Source organism: Hyperoodon ampullatus (assembly GCF_949752795.1).
Source record: "Hyperoodon ampullatus genome assembly, chromosome: 1".
Taxonomy (NCBI): Eukaryota; Metazoa; Chordata; class Mammalia; order Artiodactyla; family Ziphiidae; genus Hyperoodon; species Hyperoodon ampullatus.
Window position 1 is genome coordinate 174,340,443 of NC_136914.1, and position 23,418 is coordinate 174,363,860.

At 37.5% G+C, this 23,418-nt stretch overlaps 1 protein-coding gene across 1 annotated transcript in view; it reads right to left on the bottom strand.

Moving 5' to 3' along the window:
• ADGRA3 (adhesion G protein-coupled receptor A3) overlaps positions 1–23,418 on the bottom strand; it is a gene marked incomplete at its 5' end in the record, with an annotated part of 119,572 nt that overhangs the window by 13,587 nt on the left and 82,567 nt on the right. The window contains 5 exons of the mRNA XM_079714184.1: positions 920–1,044; positions 10,978–11,186; positions 11,397–11,610; positions 20,146–20,349; positions 22,911–23,072. Coding sequence (XP_079570310.1) covers positions 920–1,044; positions 10,978–11,186; positions 11,397–11,610; positions 20,146–20,349; positions 22,911–23,072 — 914 coding nt within the window. The remainder of the gene's footprint in view (positions 1–919; positions 1,045–10,977; positions 11,187–11,396; positions 11,611–20,145; positions 20,350–22,910; positions 23,073–23,418) is intronic.

Consider the following 23,418-nt stretch of genomic DNA (forward strand, 5'->3'; position numbering starts at 1 on the left):
CACACACAGACACACACAGGGTTTGAGAAATCACGCAATACAGTTTATTAACATTTAACTTTGCAATACAGTAAAAAAGACAAGTCAAATGGAACTACTACATCCACTAAAGGCTAAACAAAATCTCCATAATAAGAAATATGTGGGCTTTTCTTAGTTACAATGTCTTATGACAGACGGATTACTTGTTTGTTTCCCCGAGATTTCTGCAAGGTGCCAACCTCTATTTTTCCTGACTTACTAGGATAACATGGTCTAAATGCCCAGTGCATTTCTTCCTGGTCTTTCATAATGAAATGCTGAAGTCTTTCTTTTTTACATCAAAATCTCCTTGTTTCTTAACTAAATATCAAGAAATGTCACATATGTCCAGCTTAAAGAGGAAAATACAAGCAAAACCTCTTGTAAAGTGAATTTCTGCTTAGAAAACCCTTTCAGCTCATTATTTCTCACCATCAAATAAAAATTTCTGTAGCTTTGCCTCCAATTAACAAAAACCATATCCCACACTTAAATTCCACAAACATTCTTAAATGCTGTCTATAAAAAAGAATATCACAACAGGCAAGAATTTATAAAACAGAAATAATACCACAGTCTGGTTCTGGGAGACACATCTGCAGGTAACCAGGCTCCACCTTATCTCCCCGCCACGTCCCACCCCCCAGCCACCAACACAGACTTCCCATATTCTTTCCCAGGTACAAACCCAGCAAAATGAGTGCTGTAGAAAATGAATTTACCATCACAGGCACTAATTATTTATGTCTTGAATTGCATGAAGTGAAGAAGGCCTATAGGTATTCTGAAGTAATCGTCCTTACTTTTGGAAGGATAGCATGGTCTTAAACTCAGTTTTATCCTAATTAAATGTGAAATAAACTCCACAGACCTCTATTCACAAAGTGTTATTTCTTACCTGTGATGGTATATGTAACTGATGATGACCGCTAAGAGGCAGAAGAGAAGAATGACAGCCGTGGTGTAGACCACAGGGTGCAAGAGATTGGCTGCCTGGGTATAGAGTTCAGATCCCGTCAAATCCTGAGGGCAGAAAATGAAAGCATTATTCTAGAAGCACTTCTCTGGACATCTAGTTACTAAGGTTTTCTCAGTGACTAAAACCGACTGATAAACAGAACTCTGGCCCTTACATCTCTTCCTTTTATTCAAGGACTATGGGTCACGCTATTTTCCTCACACATTACTTTGCCCTCCTAACTTCCATGTGTTAACTACTCATGCAGTGCGTGTATACACATACACTCACACATACACACACACTCTTATCTTACCATGGACCATCTGCTTTACAAATCTGAATACTGACTCTCCTATGAGGGTAATGGAGAGAGAACAGCAGTGATTTAGAAGGGCAACCACAGACTTCATCCTTTTTGATGCCCTTTCACCCCACTTATCACTCTGTGCATTCACCAGGTGATAAGGCACAAAGCAGCAGTATCTCCAAGTCAATAAAGCCTAAATAGATCTCTCTAACCTCCCACAGTCAAGTTCAACAAATATGAATGGACCAGACACAGTGCAAAGCACAGGGACAGAGTGGTAAACCGTGGTTCTTGCCCCTGAAGAGCTGAAAGTCACAGGGTACTAAGATACACAATCAGATCACAATAATGTTTTATGAACATAAGAGCAGCCCGGTGATGGGAGCGAAGAGGTCAAAGATCAGTTAACAGTAAATAATAATAGCAAATCACTTACATAGCATTTACTATAATCCAGGCACTGTGCCAGCACCTCACACAGAGTAACCCTATGAGCTGGGTATATTGTTAGCCCCATTTCATAGCCTGAAAAACTGAGGCACAAAGAGGTTAAGTGCTGGGAAGGAGGATTAGATCCAAAAGAGCTTGGTTACCAAGGCTGTGATCCCAAAACCAAGGCAGACAGTGCCTTCCTAAAATGAAAACGGTGGATAGCTTAAGGCTTCCTTCCTTATAAAGGACCAAAGCAGGCTGGGAGGATGCCTGCACCCAGGCCGGACAACCAGGGTTTCAGGGTCAAAGCTGTAGATTTACCAGATCCTAGCACTAAACTCTCTTTCTAAACTGATTCTGAAAGCTGCAAAAAGGTCAGCTGGATGTGAGAAGGTATTCACAATGGGTGCATCTCCAATCCAGAAGTTCTTGAGACAATTCCTGAAACTAGAAAAACTAGATGAAAGACAGGAGGGAATGGGTGACAGACAAGAACACTGAAGACGGGCTCAACGGAGTAGGGAAGGAAGCAGCACATTTTCCCATAGAAGAATCAGAAGCTGACAGTGTATAATTACAGATCCAAAAAGATCCTATTAAAACACCTTAACAAGCCCCTCACCGTAACAAATTACGAACAGAGGCCACGGAGCCTGACAAAAATCAGAGTTAATGGGAAACTGGGAGATACAACACAGAAAATTGCATTCCAGCTCAGGCACTCGACCCCACTGTGGTGAGTCTTGAACATATAGTTCATCTCTTTATTTGATAAATGTTAACTGGGTACCCACCATGGCAAGGCACTATGCCAAGCACTGGGCAAGAGCTAAAGGCAGGACCCTCCAGGGCTGACAGTCTATAAACTAAGACTCGAAAAGGAAAATACAAGACAAAAGCCTACCGTCACCATTCTGAACCTGCCCTTGTGAGATTCCCGTGGGATCGGTCTATGGTACACAGCTTCAAGGCACTTGCATTCTGCTAAAAGTCCAGAATATTAGAGGAGAAATTCAAAAACTACTAGGGCAACTGGAACCAGTTAGACGCTAGCTGGAGTGCACACATTTCCCCTCGCTTCTATGAAAAGCTCCTCTTCCCATGTAGACTAAATAACTGAGGATAAACTTTCAGTGTCCAGAATGTGGTCTCTAGACTCTTTCTGTGCACTGCCTGCTTTCCATTCCTCCAGGAAATGTTCAAGAATACATCACCACTTACTAGCTGTATGATTTGAGGCAGTTACTGAGATGGAGATAGCACAATTATCTCATCCGGCAGGGTCTGGGGAAGGGGCACAAGGTGTGTACGGGTGTCTTCCACAAGCCTTTGCAGAAAATAACAAGACACAGGAGGCTGGATATTATCTAATGAAACATCAACGTGCCAGTTCAGTTCTCAAAATATGTCATATACAATATTTACATTTAAAAGAAATCAGTTGTTTTTCAAAAGCCAAATGTGATATAGTATGAGAAAGAAGCTGGATGTTGCCACAGAGGATCCAGACTCTTAAAATTCCAAGGTAGGACTGGAGGAAGGAGCACGTACTATTGACTGGTCACACAGAGCACCGCTTCTGCAGGGGCATGTTTGTTGTCACAACAAACTGAGCTTCCCAAGTGAAAGAGAACCTCTGCTGAGAAAATGACCTTTGGAAAGGTGTGAAGAGCCAGAGAGTAAACAATTTAGGCTTTGCGGGCCAAGAGCAAAATTGAGGCTATTATGCAGGTACTTGTTAATCACTTAAAGGGTGTGGAGAAAAGGGAACACTCTTGCACTGCTGGTGGGAATATGAATTGGTACAGCCACTATGGAGAACAGTGTGGAGGTTCCTTAAAAAACTACAAATAGAACTACCATACGACCCAGCAATCCCACTACTGGGCATATACCCTGAGAAAACCATAATTCAAAAAGAGACATGTACCAAAATATTCATTGCAGCTCTATTCACAATAGCCAGGAGATGGAAACAACCTAAGTGTCCATCATTGGATGAATGGATAAAGAAGATGTGGCACATATATACAATGGACTATTACTCAGCCATAAAAAGAAACGAAATTGAGCTATTTGTAATGAGGTAGATGGACCTAGAGAGTCTGTCATACAGAGTGAAGTAAGTCAGAAAGAGAAAGACAAATACCGTATGCTAACACATATATATGGAATTTAAGAAAAAAAAAATGTCATGAAGAACCTAGGGGTAAGACAGGAATAAAGACCCAGACCTACTAGAGAATGGACTTGAGGATATGAGGAGGGGGAAGGGTACACTGTGACAAAGCGAGAGAGTGGCATGGACAAATATACACTACCAAACGTAAAATAGATAGCTAGTGGGAAGCAGCCGCATAGCACAGGGAGATCAGCTTGGTGGTTTGTGACCACCTAGAGGGGTGGGATAGGGAGGGTGGGAGGGAGGGAGATGCAAGAGGGAAAAGATATGGGAACATATGTATATGTATAACTGATTCACTTTGTTATAAAAGTAGAAACTAGCACACCATTGTAAAGCAATTATACTCCAATAAAGATGTAAAAAAAAAAAAATTAAAAACCACTCCTAGCTTTCCAGCATTTAGAACATCAAGCAAACAAACAAATGGCAGCTGACTGGAACAGGCCTGTGGGTCAAATGTCTGCCAGGGTTTGCATACCCCCTGCCCAGTATAAAGGAAACAAATCAAGTTAAGAAAACCTCCTATCTTGATGACAAAAATACAAGAGAATACTATTTAAAATAACTGCGAAGATTGGGATAGGAAAGAAGTTAAGAGAAGTTAAAGATTAAAACAAAAGAGGTAAAGTAGAAATCCAAATCAAAATGATTTTCAATTATATCGGTCAACAATATAGGCTTTGTGATACTATAACGAAAACATTGGTGAATGGGGTCAAAAGGTACAGATTTCCAGTTATAAAATAAAGTCCTGGCAATACAGTGTGCAGTATGGGAACTATAGTTAATAATACTATATTGCATATTTGAAAGTTGCTAAAAGAGTAGATCTTAAAAGTTTTCATCACAAGAGTAAAAATTGTAACTGTATGGTGATGGGTGCTAACTAGGCTTACTGTGGTGATCATTTTGCAATATACACAAATATCAAATCGTTACACTGTATTCCCGAAACTAATACAATGCTGTATGTCAATTATACCTCTACTTTAAAAAATACAGTATCTACCTGTACAGGGAAAGGAGGTGACATCTCAAATATCCTCAAATCCTATAATTTCACTGCTACCTATGATTCTTGCTTTCACTCCTTCTCTTTTTATAAATGAAATCACTTGTATTAAAAAAAATTACTAAATACATGGTCCATAAATGGCCACTAGGAGACACGCATGAGAAAAAAAGTAGAAGTGTCATTCAGTTTGCAATATAGTGATATATAAGACAGGAAAAGTCTGTGCCTCTTGTGCTTACTCAACTGTCCATCACTAAATGGTGATCCTAGTCACTCTCTTTTATATGGTGCAAAGTTTAAGAAAATAGGCAAGAAAACGGAAAGTAAAGTCAAAATAAACTGCATCAATTCAGAGAATATTAGAATACCAGAAAGTATGTTAAAAACTGCAAAGACAGTTATTATTAAGGAACCAAATAAATGGAAGAAGAGTTTTTGAAATTCTTTGTTTACTTGACAGAGATTCACACATTTACAAGGGTTTACTTTTAGCCTGAGAATTACTAAATATAAAATTACTGGCAGTTTTAAATAATTCACTATCATCATATCAATAATAAGAATAATTATAAATCAGTAATTGTTTAAACTCACCAGGATCTGAATAATGGAAGGAAGTCCAAAGAAAATCATCTCAGGGTTCCCTCTGTTTGTCAGAGTATAAGTATTTTTAAGAGTTTGACAATAAAATAAAATTTTAAAATAGATCTGAAATCAAAAATGTAAAAAAACCCACAAAAGGGCTTCCCTGGTGGCGCAGTGGTTGAGAATCTGCCTGCTAATGCAGGGGACACGGGTTCGAGCCCTGGTCTGGGAGGATCCCACATGCCGCGGAGCAACTAGGCCCGTGAGCCACAACTACTGAGCCTGCGCGTCTGGAGCCTGTGCTCCGCAAAAAGAGAGGCCACGATAGTGAGAGGCCTGCGCACCACGATGAAGAGTGGCCCCTGCTTGCCACAACTAGAGAAAGCCCTTGCACAGAAATGAAGACCCAACACAGCAAAAATAAATTAATTAATAAACTCCTACCCCCAACATCTTCTAAAAAAAATAAAAACCCCACAAAAAACAAAAAAACCCACAAGACTATGACGTCTATGTTGCTTTTAATTTTTCCCCTAAGAAACAAAGCATAATTTAAAGATTTTAATCCTCCTACCACACACCATACACAAAAGTCAATTCCAATCAAATCACAGACCTAAATGTGAAAGGTAAAACACATTTAAAGCTTCTTAAGGCAAACAAAGGAAAATATCTTCATGATTTGGGGATAAGCAAAGATTTCTTAAATAGGACATAAAAAAGTACTACTAAAAAAATATAGAAAAATTAGAAACTCTGCTCATAAAAAGACAACATTAAAAGAAAAAGGCATGTATATAGACTGAATACGTCCCCCTCACAAAATTTGTATGTTGAAATCTAACCTCCAATGTGATGTTATTTGGAGATGCTGCCTTTGAGAGGCGATTAGGTCATGAGGATGGAGCCCTTATGAACAGGATTAGTGTCCTTTTATAAAAGAGATACCAGAGAGTTCTCCTGCTCCTTCCACCATGAGAGGACACAGAGAGAAGACAGCATCTATGATCAGGAAGCCAGCCCTCATTAGACACCGAATCTGCTAGCTTCTTGATCTTGGACTCAATTAAGCCTCCAAAACTGTGAAAAAAAAATTTCTGCTGTTTGTAAACCATCTACTCTGTGGTATTCTGTTCTGGCAGTTGAATTGATTAAAACAGGCATGAACTGGGAGAAGCCATTTGCAACACATAAATCCAACAAAGAGCTCCTATTCAGAACTCATGAAGAATTCCTATAAACCAGTAAGAAAACGACAACCAAATTAAAACTGGCAAGACTTGAGCAATAACTTCACAAAAGGGCATACCCAAACTGCCAATATGAAAATGAAGAGGTACTCAACATCATTAGTCACCAAAGAAAGGCAAATTAAAACCACAATGATCAATCACAACACAACCACTAGAAGACGAAAACTAAAGATTGACATTATCAAGCATTGACAAGGATGTGGAGCAATTAAAACTCATTACTGGTGAGACTGTAAAACAATAAAAACACTTTGGTCAATTGCATGGCATTACCTACCAAAGCATATGGGTGCCTACAACCTAGTAATTCCACTCCTGAATGCACATGTCCATCAAAAAACATGTGCATGAATATTTACAGCAGTTTTTTCTTGATACCAGATCCTTGCAACAACCAAAATACCCATCAACAGTAGAACGCACAAATTTTGATATCTTTGCACAATGGACTACTATGCAGCAAAAAAAAAAAAAAAAAAAAGAATAACCTGCTGCCACATGAAAAAACGAAGATGAATCTCACAGATGTAATGATGGGAAAGAAACCAGACACAAAGACTGCATGCTATATATTTCCACTTATATGGAACTGGAAAAACTTATCTACAGTGATAGACATCAGAAGGGTTATCTCTTGAGATGACAGTGGAAATTAACTAGAAAGAAACATACCAGAGCTTCTGAGTGCTCAAGTAAAAGTCTTTATATTGATGGCAGCTAAATATGTGTTCACAGATAAAAATATCAAGCTATATAGTTAAGATCTGTGCACATTGCTCAATTAGCTCAATTTAATGAAAAAAGGAAAGTGTTGGTCCCCCTTTGATTACCAATTCTACTTCAGATAATTTATCCTGCAGATTTTCTAATGTGTAAAATAATTTTGTACACGGAAATTATTGGAAACAAACAAAACTGAGGAATATGCAAATAAATTATGGTGAGATCATAAAATAATATTCAGAGGTGAAAAAGAATGAGAAAGCTCTTTAACACTGATATGGAAACTTTCAGAAAGGAAATTTAGTAGTGGGATTAAGAAGACATTTCTGGAACCTAAATTCCAATTCCAACACTAACTACCTTTGAAAACTTGGTCATGGTCCTTAGCCTCTCTATGCCTTGGTCTCTCCACCTGTAAACTGGGGGTAATAATAGTAGCAGTATACTTCATGATGTGGTCATGACGACCAAATAGTTTAATGCACATAAAGACTTAAGAGCACCTGGTATACAAATGCTTAATGAAAATTAGCCACTGCCATCACCACCCTCATATCATCCTAAAAATACCACCTTCAATAAGATAGCAGCAGCAGCATAAGATACATTATTCCATGGGCATCATTATCATTGTCATAAGATATACTGCTTCCCGGAAAAAAGCATGGTTTAGAACGTTTGTAGGATGCAACCTTCGTATAAAAATGGAAGAAAACAGGACCATGTATTCATTTTGTTGTAATATACATGAAAATCTCTTCAATAATCTGTAAAAAAACTAATCAGGGGTTACCTATTTTGTGGAGAAGAGGTGATAAGACAGAGGGTCGGGAGTTCAACTTTTCACTGTACCTCAGTGTTAGAAATAACTGAAACATTTGATCCATGTGAATGTAGTACCTACTTAAGAATTATATAAACAAAAACATTGCTAGCATTCACGTTCAATTATAGAGTAAATGAAACCAAAGTTCACTTTCATTCAGCAAGTTTTATAAACAAAGTTTAAAAACTAGACGTGTAAAAACAAATGAGTGCGCTCTGGTTTCATGTATTTCTAGGTGAATACAATAACAAAAGGGGAATCAAGGTATAGTGATTATTTTATCTTCACTACTATTACCAATTAAGTAGTAAGTACTATCATAAATAGTTTGGCCCTACTCATTCAGTTTTTCTGTTCCCTACTGACCCCAGCTCCTAGAAAGTTTCCTGCTCAATTGGCTATTTCCGATCATATCATTCAAACAAACCCAGTTTCTGCTTAACTTTTTTCCTTGAGAACCTGGGATATAAATGGCTATTGCAGGATGTCTACTGAACCAAACTATGGTACCTATTCGAGATTTACAAACAAATACATTCTTTTGTATCATTTTTTAAATACAAAATTATTTGAAAACAGAGCAGGAAAAGTTTTATGGGCTAGCTGCCAAAACAGGAATTTAGACTTGCTATATAAAACCCAATATTAAGGCAGTTTTCAAGAAAAATAGCATTTTACCTATTGTTCAAAATAGTGTCAGGCAAGGAAAAAAAGATGTTGACTTCTAATTTTTTAAAGCTATTTCTTCTATCTTAGGCATGACTTATTTAAGAGTAGGTATGATTTCATTAACTTTGCCTTCATGTTTCATTAGCAACTCCAAAAATTCCATATACTAACTTTATTACAATTTTGTCAACAATTTCAGATACATCTCACCTTGTTGCCTCTAGGTGGCATAGCTATATTTAAGAAAAGCAAAAGGATATTCTTTGAAAATAGAAAAAAATCTTGGTACTATTTCTTAGCTTTAAAGAATTGTGTATCACATTTTTTAAAAGATTAAAAGTATGAAAGATAAAAGAATAGCTTATTCCTTCAAGAAAAGGATTATACTAATTTAAATTGTTGAATAGCTAGGAAGTTCAAAAATAGATGTTTTAAACTGGTATTAAATTAAATAAAACTACAAGTTTCACATGGTACAGTGTCATGTCTTTAACAATGAAGCTTATAAAATGCCTTTTGTGTGTGTCTGCGTTTCATTTCTCTTGCCCAACTTTTTCTAGTTAACTACTAAAAAAACTTCAGATGCTGCTGCATCTCTCTTACTTCTCCTTCAGTACTTCTCAGTTTCATGTTATTTTATAATCAAAACCTGAATGAGAAAACACTTTCAAACTGAAAGAGAAAAGCCTTCATATTTTAATTACTGCTTCAAGCTTTCTTTGAAAGGTGACTACAAAACAACAGAATGTGAACTTACAGAAACCAGACTCAGACTTACAGAAATCAAACATCTATTTGTGAAGAGAGTCCTAAACTATCAACACTAACTTTAAGCCCAAAAGGACAGATGACTGATATAAACACAGCTGAGTCTTTGCTAATGTAGACTCTACCCACCGTCATCTGGGCTGAGTAACACACACATTAATCCTTCTGCCTTGCCAGATAATCTACTTACTCCTCTGCCTGTTTGGGACACTAGGTAATGTATCCTAAGTTGAGGAGCAAAGAGAAAACTAAAACACAGAATTGAGGAAAATCTACTCTAATTCAAGCTTGCTTCAAGACCATTTCCAGTGGTAGACGCTCTTTTGTCTTTTTAAGAAAATAATACTTCACTTAAAGTAAAATATATCACGTTTCAAGATTATTTGGTGCTTTGATAAAATACTGTCTAGATGAGCTGGAGGCAGAAATCAGAATGCAGGCTTCCTCACTCCCAGGCTAGCCTCAAGCCATTGCTGGGAAATGTCCTTCACAGTCATCAGTAATTCCTTCCACTATGCTCTGAATGCATGTATACGTACTCCAGGATGTTAGTATCTTATAATAACCACAATATGAAATAAAAACTAGCATGGCTAATTTCATAATTATCAACTCAGGAATCAGATTCACTTAAATGACTCATTAATAAAAAGATCTGTTCCTATACATTAATAACTGGTTATTCTACCAAAGATTAATAGACATGTAAAATGGTAAATAACACAAGACATTAACTTGATTAGCATTAAAATTGAAGATATTTGGGTCAATACTGTCACTTGCAGCAACTAAACTGAAATTATCACTATTACTCTAAATTCAAAAGGAGTCTAAAAATTATGATGTGTAGTCGGATAAGGCACTAGATGGCAAAGAAGGAAAACCTCTCACTGTTCATTGTGCATCTTTCGGCAAATGAGTCACACTTTCTGGGTTGAGAGTTGGACTGCATACACCCAAGATGTTTCCAAATTTTAAGGTCAAGGTCTAGTTGAATGGATTTGCTTACAAAGTTTACTGAAAATTCCTATGCCAAATTCAATCCCATACATTTCACTTCGTAGTAACTCAATTTCCCTTTAAACTCAGAATTACACCCAAAGTCGCCTCTTACTTAAAGAGAGCAATTTATGTCAAAAGTTTTAAAAAAACAATCTTCATTTGAGCTTAACTACGCATAGGGAAAAATGAGAATACTTAGTGTTTATGCATAACATTAACGATTGCCGTACCATTAAAACCGCATAGTTACTAAGGGAGTAGCACTGAATGGTGGTGATATTTTCATCTGAGCAGAGTATACGGCACCCATCTGATGTCCAGCCTCCTTGTCCGTTCAGCAAATCGAAATCCCACTGGGCGGCCACAGGATCTGCTCCGTGCGCAATTCGACGCAGTGTCACATTAACAGGGATGTGGTGGGTATCGATATTCACACCATCTGGAGGATATGGGAAATAAAAATATTTCTGAAACAAACTTCATAAACAATTAAATGTCAACTTATCCACGAATGGGAACTCTGCAAATACCTTTTCTTCACTAGTGACTCATTAAAATGAGAAGGAACAAAAATAAGCATCTTTAGGAACAGGGCATGATAAAGTCGTATTGTCCAGTGACTACAGGATGACATATGCCACAGACAAACCTATTTTGGTGAGAATCACTGGGGTAACCACTGTACGCCGTTTTCCATCATCGGCCAAATTTGTCGAATTCCCGGTGGCTGGAAAAAGCTTTCCATTGCGGAATGCGATGAGTTGAAGCTTATAGAGAGAGTCATCACTTGGTCTGACTTCTCTTTTTTGCTTTGGTGAGAAAAGGGAAGGAGGAAGCTGAATAGAAGCCTCTACAATAGTATTCTGAAAATATATTAAAAAAACAAAAACAAAAATAAAGAAGAGTTGTCATATTAGTAGGTAAAAACCAGGAGTATTTTAGATAGTTATGCATGTTGTCTAGTTATACGCTGAATATAGTTTTTAAATGTAGGTATGTGAAATTTAATAGTTAGAACAATTTATCCGTTAAGTGAAATGTCTAAACAGCATATAATAGCATAGAACAAAAGAAGTTGAAAACGAGGAAAAAGCAAACTTTATTTCAGAGTGCTAAAGTAGTGAACAAGGGATTATTTCAAGCTATAAAGTGAATTTTCCTGATAATGTACATTGCTGAAGTAGATAGCATTAAACAGAACAGGGATCCCAGTGACCACTCTTCACATGAATTTTACAATGACAAAATATGGTAAATGAGCACAAAGGGAGCATATCACAAACGTGAATATAATTAATTTGGGCTTATGAAACTTTAAGGTGATTTATGATGGATTCCAACTGTCAAACGACAGAAGAAAGAAATTATGCACAAACATAATAGAAGTTTAGATTCAACAAACTTATTTTAGCAGAAGACTGAGACTAAGAAACACATCACGTTTAGGAAAACACAGTAACAAAGAGGAACAAGTGAAAATTCTGGCTGGGCACTGGCTGTTCTTCAGATTTCTTTATTAGGGATTTTAAAATTATAAATTATTCAGCATTTCATAAAAAATGAATCTGTACACCAGGGAGGCAAATAATTATCTAAAAACGTCCTCATTTTAAAGACATCACAAAGCCGCTCTCTTGGCACTCACTTCTCTCTCCAATCCAACATACACAATGCCAACAGAATTTCCTCTTCAACAAATCTGTTGTTATTTCAGTTCAAATAACACCTTGGTTCCCAAATGTTTAGAAACTATGGCCAAAAAATCCTAAGTATGCCATATAATTTGGCTAATTTCCTTGTCCCAAATTCGTCCCCTAACACTCCCTACACCACAAGACTGGGCCACAATGAGTTTATCACTTTTTGAAATCTTCTTTTTAAATGCCACTGTGCACGTGTCAGCATCTCTGGCTGAAATGCTCCATGATTCTTTTATTTGGTAAGCTCAAACTGGTCAGATTTGATTTTCAGTAAGTTAATTCTGCTGGCAATGCAAAGGATAGAGGATCGGGATGAGAGAGGCTGGCAGCCAAGAGAAGGATGCTGCAAAGTTCTATAAATAGGGCTTTTGGTTGGGGGGGATGATTAATTACATGACTCGTCCAGATACTGCTTTTACAGGTAGGTGCTCCCTCTTCTAGACTCATGCAGCATTCTGTACACAGCTCCATGATAACTAATACTTAAAAGTAGCACTGTGTATCTCACTGTCTGCTCCTCTTAACTAGAGTAAGAGAATTTTTGAATGCAGATAATCTCATTTATTTTTGGATAGCCTATATTAATAATAGTTCCTGGCACTAGTATTCAATAAAATAGCCCATTGTTTATGAAATTAATGAAAGTCTGTGTGGCATTTTTTTAAAAGGTTCTACTGAAGCAAATGATTGACTTCAGATTTAGTTTTTAACTGCCGTGCTTAGAACAATGTTGTAACACAGCAAATAACCATAAATATCTGTTGGAAAAAGTATTTCAGAAGTTTGAATATTGACAGTTGAATATTACTTTTAAATTGAGGATGCCAAGAAAATATTCAGTAGAAATATTTCACCTAAGAAAACATATAAAAAGGTTTCTACTATTCTCACAAATATAACTTGATAGGAAAGCAAAGTTTATTATAAATTCATTCACTAATATAGTATATTTCTATCAAGTATATAAATTTCTCCTAAGTATATAAGGATGCATGTGAAAAAGGAAAAACATCAGTAGATTGATTTAATTAGAAGGTCAAAATCCTGAGGAACTGTTACATACCAGACATTTATTAAGCTTAAGTACTTTAAAATTCATAAAATAATTCTGTTGTGAACATAAAATAACTTGAAAACAAAGCGTAGCTCTCTGGGAAAGTTTTATAATAAATCAAATTAATTTAAAAAAAGAAGTCATACTTTACTTTCTAAAAGAGCTGAAAAAGGAAATGACAACTATACTTTCTAGAAGTATAAGCTTTTTTCTACACAAATTTAAACTTGTAAAACCATCCCAACAACAACAAATGAAAAACCTCAGGTGTACGGACAGATCCCTGAGAGATGAGAGCTACAAATTCAAGGCTCTTAGACACTTACGATTTCTAAAACATCTTTCAAAGTCCAACAAAGAATATTACTAAATAATAATTATAGGTCCCCTGGGGTGGCCTGGGGTGCTGGAAAAGCAAACTTCACCTATATCAATAATATTTAATTTTTATAGTAAAAAAGCAACACTTGCATATTTAATCTCCTTAAAAGAAGTACTGATCATTTATTCCAAAAAGGTTGTAAATCTAATGGAAAAAATCACTAAGGAACACATTTGTTACATTTACTGTGATTATACTTTTTGCCAGTTAGCCTGAAGACAAGAACACAAAGGTAATAATTTCATTTAACCATATATTCATTTTTAAACATATGGATTACAGCAATGGAAATAGATATAAAACATACGAATTATAGCTAATAAATCAGAAAAATCTCTCCTAAAAACTTCTGGGGAACCCTCCTACACTGTTGGTGGGAATGTAAGTTGGTGCAGCCACTATGGAAAACAGTATGGAGGTTCCTTAAAAAACTAAACATAGAGCTGCCATATGATCCAGCAATCCCACTCGTGGGTATATATCTGACAAAACTGTAATTCAAAAAGACAACCTGCACCCCTGTGTTCGTATTCATAGCAGTACTATTCACAATAGCCAAGATATGGAAACAACCTAAATGTCCTTCGACAGATGAATGAATAAAGAAGTGGTACATATATACAATGGAATACTACTCAGTCATAAAAAAGAATGAAATAATGCCATTTGCAGCAGTATGGATGGAACTAGAGATTATCACACTAAGTGAAGGAAGTCAGAAAGAGAAAGACAAATACCATATGATATCACTTATACGTGGAATCTAAAATATGACACAAATGAACTCATCTATGAAACAGAAACAGACACACAGACATAGAGAACAGACTTGTGGTTGCCAAGGGGGAGGGGGAGTGGGGAGGGATGGACTGGGAGTTTGGGGTTAGCAGATGCAAACCATCATATATAGAATAGATAAACAACAAGGTCCTACTGTAAAGCACAAGGAACTACATTCAATAACTTGTAATAAACCATAATGGAAAATAATAAAAAAAAGAATGTATATACAGGTATAACTGAATCATTTTGCTGTACAGCAAAAATTAACACAACATTGTAAATCAACTATATTTCAATTAAAAAAAAACTTTTGGAAAGACATGTTTTTGGTATCTAACATCTATTATTGAAGACCATATGCCACCCATGGGGAGAGGGACATGGGATCTGAAAGAAGAAACCAGAATTTGGATCCCAGCTTCACCATGTAGTAGCTGCTTAACACGGCACAGTTTTGTCTACCCTGTGAGTTGCATCTGTCACGTGCAGCTAATGATCTTCCTAACAAATGATTATGAGGACCAAAGGAGATCATGACCATGACAAGCACAAAAGGCTATGGAACTGTGGGTGGTATTTTTATTATTATTTCAGGCATACCTCGTTTTATTGCACTTCACAGATAACTGCATTTTGCGGGGCAGGAGGTGGTTTTTTTTTTTTTTTTTTTTTTAAACAAACTGAAGGTTTGTGGCAACCCTGTGTTGTCAGACAGTTAGCATTTTTTAGCAATAAAGTATATTTTAATTTAAGGTTTGTACACTGTATTTTAGGCATAATGCAACTGTACACTTAATAGACTATAGTATAGTATAAACATAACTTTTACATGCACTGGGAAACCACAAATTTGTATGACTTTATTACAATATTTGCTTTACTACAGTTATCTGGAACCGAACCCACAATATCTCCGAGGTCTGCCTGTACTGCCATAGTGTGGCAGGTCGTTATCTGGAGGCTGGGGAGAGAGAAAAATGCCTTAAAGTAATTGACTTACCAACAGTCATCTAAAACCTCATCTTGTTTTGACTTCTACAACTCAGCTTTAGTTTTAACTTCAATACTAAAAAATTGACAAACTATACACACATGAAATAATGTTATCACAGAGCTCTAATCATGAATTTATTTGCTGAATTCATGCATATTTCCTTATTTAGAATGACACTAAAAGAAGAAAATGATAAGTATCATAACAGATATATTTTCACTAGATTTTAACATCATTCCTTATGAAACAATCTGGACTTCTGACACTACGTAATTAATAAATCAAAATTTTCTGAAATCCTAATTTTGTTTAAGTCTCTAGAATTCTAAAAATTAAATCAGAATGGGTCAAAGAGCCAGCTGATTAAAAACAGTAATTTGTTCATGTCTCCTTGACTATCTACTCATTAGATTTTAAACAGATAGATGTTATGATACAACCTAATTATTTTCTTGTGTATAATTAGTTATTAACTTCATTCCACCTTTTGATTATCTCACCACTGAAGATTAACAGGGGTTATGTTTGCCTTTAGAATTTTTTTTAACTGACTTTCTTTGCGAATTAAGTTTGGTTGTTAATTTTTGTTCAACGGCATTTATTGGATGTTTCCTTCCTCTGTGCATGGCACTGTGCAGAATCTAGAGATATACAATGAAATAAGCCATTGTCCTTGCCCTCAAATATTAAAAATCTAGCAAGGAAAAGACAACAACAATAATAAAACAATAAGAGCTAACATTTATTAAGTGCTAACCCTGTGCCAGGCACTGCTGTAAATGTCTACGTATTTGCCTTATTAAACCCTCTCAATAACCCTTTGAGTTCAGTATCACTTCATGACCCCTATGTAACAGAAAGGAACTGACATTCAGAGAGGTTAAGATACTTGCCCAAGGTTTCATAGCTTTAAAGTGGGGGAGCCGAATATGAACACATTTAGGTAACCATATCCTCTGGCCTCTCACTATAACTCAACTCACCAGCATACCAGCTTCTGATTATTCTAGACAGTGAACAAAGCACTATAGAGCTAACAGGCAATGATGAATTCTGTCTGAGGAAGAGAAGGAAGCTGCCAACCGAATGGAGTCTTAGGAGACAGTAGCAGGGATCTCCCCAAGCAGGGGGGGCACTGAGGGCATGAAAAGGGGTACATATGAAGGCAGGAAGTGTGACGATGTATACGACTGGCTTGGAAATTAAAAGGACTTCAGCTGGGCTAAAGCCCTAGATGGGATGAGAGAAATATGGGATGCATAAAGAAAACCTGATTTCTAAATTCCAGTCAAGAAAATTTTAAAGAACCAATTCTTTCTGGCTACATTAACAGCTGAATTCAAAGCACCAACAGCTACTAAAAGCTCTTAGCAGTTAATCGAAAATAGGTAATATTTTGGATGCTAACAAATCTGAATTATGGTAGCAACAGTGGAAGGAAGCATTTGGTTAAGAAAAAAATTAGATTAGGTGCTCTAAGGGTCAGATGACAGGTAATTCAATCTCCAACTGGCTGAAGGACTGAGACCAGGCACTGGATTTCATCAATGAATCAAGCACTAGCTCTGACCTCGAGTAACCCTCAGTCCAACCCAGGAGTTGTAAGAAACCCATTTGGCTCCTGCGTGTAACATGCAATGCCTGAGATGAGCAGAGTGTTATGGGCAAAGCGAGGAAGAGAAATTCAGATGAGGATGGAAGAGGCGAGGACAGACCAAATGCTATTAGGTAAGATTCTCGAAGTTGACATTTCTGCTGTGTGTTATCATCAAACCAAGGAGCTCGGGAGGGGAGAGGAGGAGCAGGGGGTCTAGTAGAAGAATGAGCAGGAGCCTTGCCTAAGAATGGTCAGTAGTTGGAAGAGACAACAAGGGAAGTTTTCTGTTACTAGACAAGGGCAGATAAATGATGAAGTTAACTGACAGCTAGCCTCCAAGGGACACCATTTATCGTGGGATCTGCAAGGTCCATTTCTGTGTTGCGTAGATGCAGGGATAACATTCACAATACTAACAATCTGAGCAGCTTCCTCAGAGGGGAAGTCTCGTACAGGACCTCTGCTCTGTAGGTACCAGCCCTTCAGTTGCTAAAGGGTGGACAGACTGGGTCGTGTTCCTGGAAGAAGGACCAGGACGCCAGCTGAGGAGACTCAGGGGACTGGGGCAGCAGCTACTCGCTAAAGGGTAAGGAAGTACTTCAATATTTTACTAACTGGTATGGTTGGATTGGTACGTGTTGGCTGAAGACTGCCCTAGGCAGACCAATCTGTATGAGAAGGACGAATTTTTAAGAAGAGCCTGGAGACACAGAGACAAAATAGGAGCTCACGATAGTGTGGGCAATGCAGAACGGAAGTCCAATCTGGGCTGTGAAGGTAATAAAGGCAGGACAATAGAGATTCAAGAAATATGTAGAAAGCAACTCAAGCCAGGCTCCTACTGCTAAGGACTGTCTTTTTATGGGTTTAACTTCTTACGCTAGCATGTTCTCCCATCCAAGGGTAATGCAATCAATTATGAGATGTTCAAGATGTCTAGTTAGTATATTCAAGGCATTAAAAAAAAACAGGCAAAAAGAGTAAAAACTGCCATAGTATGAAGTCTACAATGTAAAAGTTTCCTGTTAAAATGCTAAGGCATGTGGTACTCTCAACATGAAAATTTTTAACTCTTTTTGTGTCATGAAGGATATGTTCCGTTTTCACTAGGTTTAAGCATGTCCATTGATAAAGCATGAATAATAGTGTGATGTGTCCCTGGTTTCTGGCCACCAAGATGATCTTAAAATGATAGAACAGTATGAAATTAACAAATTTGAGAGTATTCATTTAAAGCTTTCTACTTCAGCAGGTAGAAACTCGCCTTACCCAAAGGGATAGGTTGTAAAGTTGATGAAATGTTGGGTTTCATCATTTTTAATTTCTCTTAGATGATCGTCTAAGATAGAAGGGTTCATCAATTTTAAGTATTCCTAAAAGACATACACCTCTCATGGGCTTGTGTGTGATGCTGTTTTGATGCCTTTTGTGGTACGTTTTTACCAACAAAAAACACTCTAAGGAAAGGAGCAGGCATAAAGGAGTAGCATCGCTGGGTGCGTCAAATACGCTCATACAGCCAAGAGTAAGAAATCATGCCAATTTTCCTCTGAATATATGGTGTCAAGTAAATATATTATCATTAGACATTCTGACATAGTTGAGATTGTCTTGGGCAGTGGGTGAAGTTGGACTATTATTAAATTAGGCAAACTGGCTCTCCTTATGGAGGTCACCAGGGTAAAGTATGACAAAATATATTAATTCTTCACTCATCCATTCATTCAATATTTGAGGCTCCACAGTGTACCAGGACACCTAACACCTATTTCATTGATTATTAGCAGGCATTAAAATGACTGGAATACTGTTTGTGACATAATTCAGGAACAAACCAGAAACAAAGAAAGCACTGTGTAATTATAAACTACCGAAAACATAGTTACACATGGCCGCACAAAGCTCAACAAAAAATCGTGATTCCATTAAGGTGTTGAAATTGTACTTTCACCGTTTGCTTCAATGCAGTTTAATGAAACACGCCTGAACCGCAAATTTTAAAAATCAATAAAAATGCTTTTAATTTTGCGTACTGCAATAAAACACACAATTTGTGAACACACATCACATGCTTGCGCTTCTGTGCTAAAAATCTTGATCTACAGCTTGCCTGATTAAATGCCTGGATTTTCCCATTAGGCCCAGGAGGCACAGAGGCAAGGGCACACAATACTTTTAGGAGGTCTACGAAAATGTTTTTCTTTAAAATCAGAAGCATAAAAATGAACTTTAAAGTCAAAGAAAATGTCTTAATATGTAATATTAATATATTCATCTTCTTACCCCTGCAGTTGTAAAATATAATTTTGACATATTTGTGTGGAGAAAGGGATCCAGAGGGCAAAAATGTCTAGGCCCATGAAAATCATGATGTGTCCCTTCTTGGTCTAAATTTCTTTCAAAACAACAGCAAAGGCAATACCAATATACCCTCCCTCCAAATAACTTTTAGTATGGTTATCTTTGCAAAGCAAAATATTCTGAGTACAGTCATCCTCCATATCCACAGAGGACTGACTCCAGGATCCCCTTGGATACCAAAACCTATGGATGCTCAAGTCTCTCATGTTAACATGGCATAACAGCTGCATATAACTAGGCATACCTTCCAGTATACTTACTTTAAATCATCTCTAGATTACTTATAATACCTAGTGCAGATGCTATGTAAATAACTGAAAATACAACGTAAATCCTACGTAAATAGTTGCCAGCATGCAGCAAATTTAAGTTTTGCTGTTTGGAAGTTTCTGGGATTTTTTTTTTTGGACTGAATATTTTCAATCTGCAGTTGGTTGAGTCCGCAGATGCAGAGCCTACATATACGGAGGGTCGACTGTATTCTAATCTAACTGTAAAGCCTTAAATGATTACAGAATATAACGTACCTTCAGAGCCAGACTTGAAAACGTATTTGAAACGTTGCACTTAAAGCTCAGCTGTTTATCCAGGTTTCCATCTGGATCCCGCCTCCCATAGTCAGAAAAGCCTGTCCGGTCAGTAGCTGCCACTTTCTGGAACACGGTACATGTCATCCCAGTGAAGCCAGCAGCCTTGATGACATAAGCTTCCAGAGCAATATTGGGTGAATACTTCAAAAGTCAATCAAACAGGAGTTATAAAAGATTTATAATATGGGAAAAAAGCACTTTCAAAGAGTTTCAAACACAAAACACTATACATAAGCTAGAAGAGAAAGCTCACATTCTTACTAAACAAAGACACTGTAGGTAACTGGCAGAATGAAAAAAGATGCTGGAAACAAAAGGATGTCCTAAAATAGAAAGATACCCATGAAGAGGAAAAGAGCAAGTCCCAAAGTATGGAAGATCAGATATAAATGAGAAGTCAATTTACGATAATTTGAAGAGTACGCTGCAGGAAACTATGAGCTGAAAATGGAAGTGTCTTACTAAAAAAAAAACAAAACACCAAGCTAGAAAAATCAGTGGACCCCCTTAATGATCATAATACACTTAAAAGTTGCTTCATTCAACACTTCATGCCATCTTCACTTTTTTCTTTCACGGGGACAACAACTCTTAGCATTAAGTTTCACCAATAAAATCTTTATACAGACTCGCTCCAAAGCTGTTTCTTCAGAAAAAGAAGGGAGGTGCTAGGCCAGACAGAAGTGTACAGATTTTAAAAGCAAATTAGGCCTGAAAATCACCTGAAAAAGATGGCACGTGACCCAACAATTTTAAGGAATGCAAGAGTGAGACTGAACTCGAGGGTCCAGCAAAATGTACGGCCTGCCGATACAAACAGCCACCAAGCCCATGTCCGGAGGACTGCTGCCACCACTCCCACTGTGAGAACCACGACAGAGGGCATGAGAAGTGACAGGCTGACGGGTCTCTTTCACATCCATCTAGATGACAGCATGTGCTGTAAACTTCAGGGACAAGATGACATCTCCTTCCTTCAAGGATGATTCATTCTATGCCTACTATAGAGGCAAGGCATCATTCTAAGTATCATATGTGGACGAAGTCCCCTTTAAAAAAATTTTTTTAAACACAGGACTTCCATGCGAGGCATCTAAATCTATTGGGAAGATTAAAAATTTTAAATATAAGAAGGCAGAATTTTCCAAGTACCATATGCACAGTAGAAAATAACTGGTGTCTTCCTAAATTTTTAAGACTAAGGAATCTTTGCATTAGCTTTTGTCCCACAGATGACACATTGTGAAAAATCTTACTAAATTCAATTATATTTAACAAATTATATTCGAAATTTTTTTGTCAATCAAAGACATATATAATCATGGTAAACATGTGAAACCTCAGTTGAAAGAAAGAAAACTACCATTTTGAGATGCCCTTGAAGCCATATCATAAGTAGATATATAGTTTCTCAGAAACTTTTTTATACTTTGAAATGGTGTGCAAATACCCACTACACTGCCCCCTATTATATCCTTGGGTTCTCAGAAGAACGAAGGAAGTTCTCTGTGCTGAGTAATAAGCAAGGCTGAAGCACAGGATTGAAAATGGATCTAAATGACCTGGAGGACCAAGTGTGGCCCCAAAACTGGGAAGCTCATCTCAAGTAAGATCATATGCCTGAGAGGGCAACTACCCTGAACTATGTTGTCAAGATAGGAGTCATGCTAAGCCTCCATTTTGTTTATTATTCAGGAAAATAGTCCTAAACTTAACTGAGCAAAAGGACCAATAAAACACAGTCTCATCAAAAAGGTTCCACTGGGCTTCCCTGGTGGCGCAGTGGTTGAGAGTCCGCCTGCCGATGCAGGGGACATGGGTTCGTGACCCAGTCCGGGAAGATCCCACATGCCGCGGAGCGGCTGGGACCGTGAGCCATGGCCGCTGAGCCTGCACGTCCGGAGCCTGTGCTCCACAACGGGAGAGGCCACAACAGTGAGAGGCCTGCGTACTGTGCAAAAAAAAAAGGTTCCACTGATCAATGGAAAGACAGCAATCTTGAATTGTGTAAAATCATAGGAGGAGGTATAGAACATTCGATGAACCCATTAAAATATTTAGAAAATGAAAATCATGGGCCAGATCAGAATATGACTGCTAAAAGAATAAAGCATTATTTATTAAATTTACCACGTTTGTCATATTTACCACATTTTAGAACAAAAAAAGGAAGCAGTACACCAAGAAATTTAGGACAAGTAAAACAATACTATTTAATGGAGTGACTATTACATATAAATAACTCATTATCCCAAGAGTGAAATTGACTGAAAAATGCCCATAGGTTCAGAAGGGTTGGGGGGAATCCTTGTTCCCTTTTGAAATTGAAACCTGGGCAAGAAATCAAGCACTGTTTCAAAACATCCTTCAGGGACGGGAACAGAATACCATCTAGGATGGACTGTGGGTATGTGACAGGAGGGCAATTCTACAGTGCTGTTATTTGTGTTGTAGCAAGTTTCAGAGGATGAGATAGTGCTAACCATTCAAATTACAAATTAAGATAGCACTTTCCAGTTACCAAGAACACAGACTATTCAGAGGCAAAATTCTCTCTTAAAATGTCTAAGAACAGGAAATTCTGTAATAATCAGCAATTTCAAAATACTCACCCCATAATGGGGAACAGACTTCTCTCTTTTGAGCTAGAGCTGCTTTAAATGAACCTTTTCCTTAGAATTCTAGGCTAACGTTGCACTTACTGTTGAATAAACATGAGCTCCGTTTGCTAGCCGGTACGTGGCAATGCGCTGTAGACACTGAACGATCCTACTGCAGGCTTTAGCTTCCCTCTGCGCCAGCCCCAGGACACGATCGTCAGCCAACATGATGTTACTTGCAATGTCAACCATCACATCACCGAGCTAGCAGGCGTGCAGGAGAGAAAAGGAAGCTCTTTAAAGCCAACGCAGGCGGCTTTACATCATCAAAATCCTAATGAGACACCAAGATGGGCCTTCAGTCTAAATTTTCACGTGAAAACCCAACAGGCATTTGACTTGCTTCTCATTAAAACATCTCCAGATAGGAAGAGCACAGTCAGTTATAACCATTTGGTAATATTTAGCTCAAAACAGTACACGTAAGTAACCATCGAATCATTGGTGAAAAGACTGACATGCAGTATTCAAACTGATGAAGGATGGAGGTGAGGAGGAGAAAGGCAATTAAATTAATCAAGGGGAGGGAAAGATGTCACGTGATTCTCAG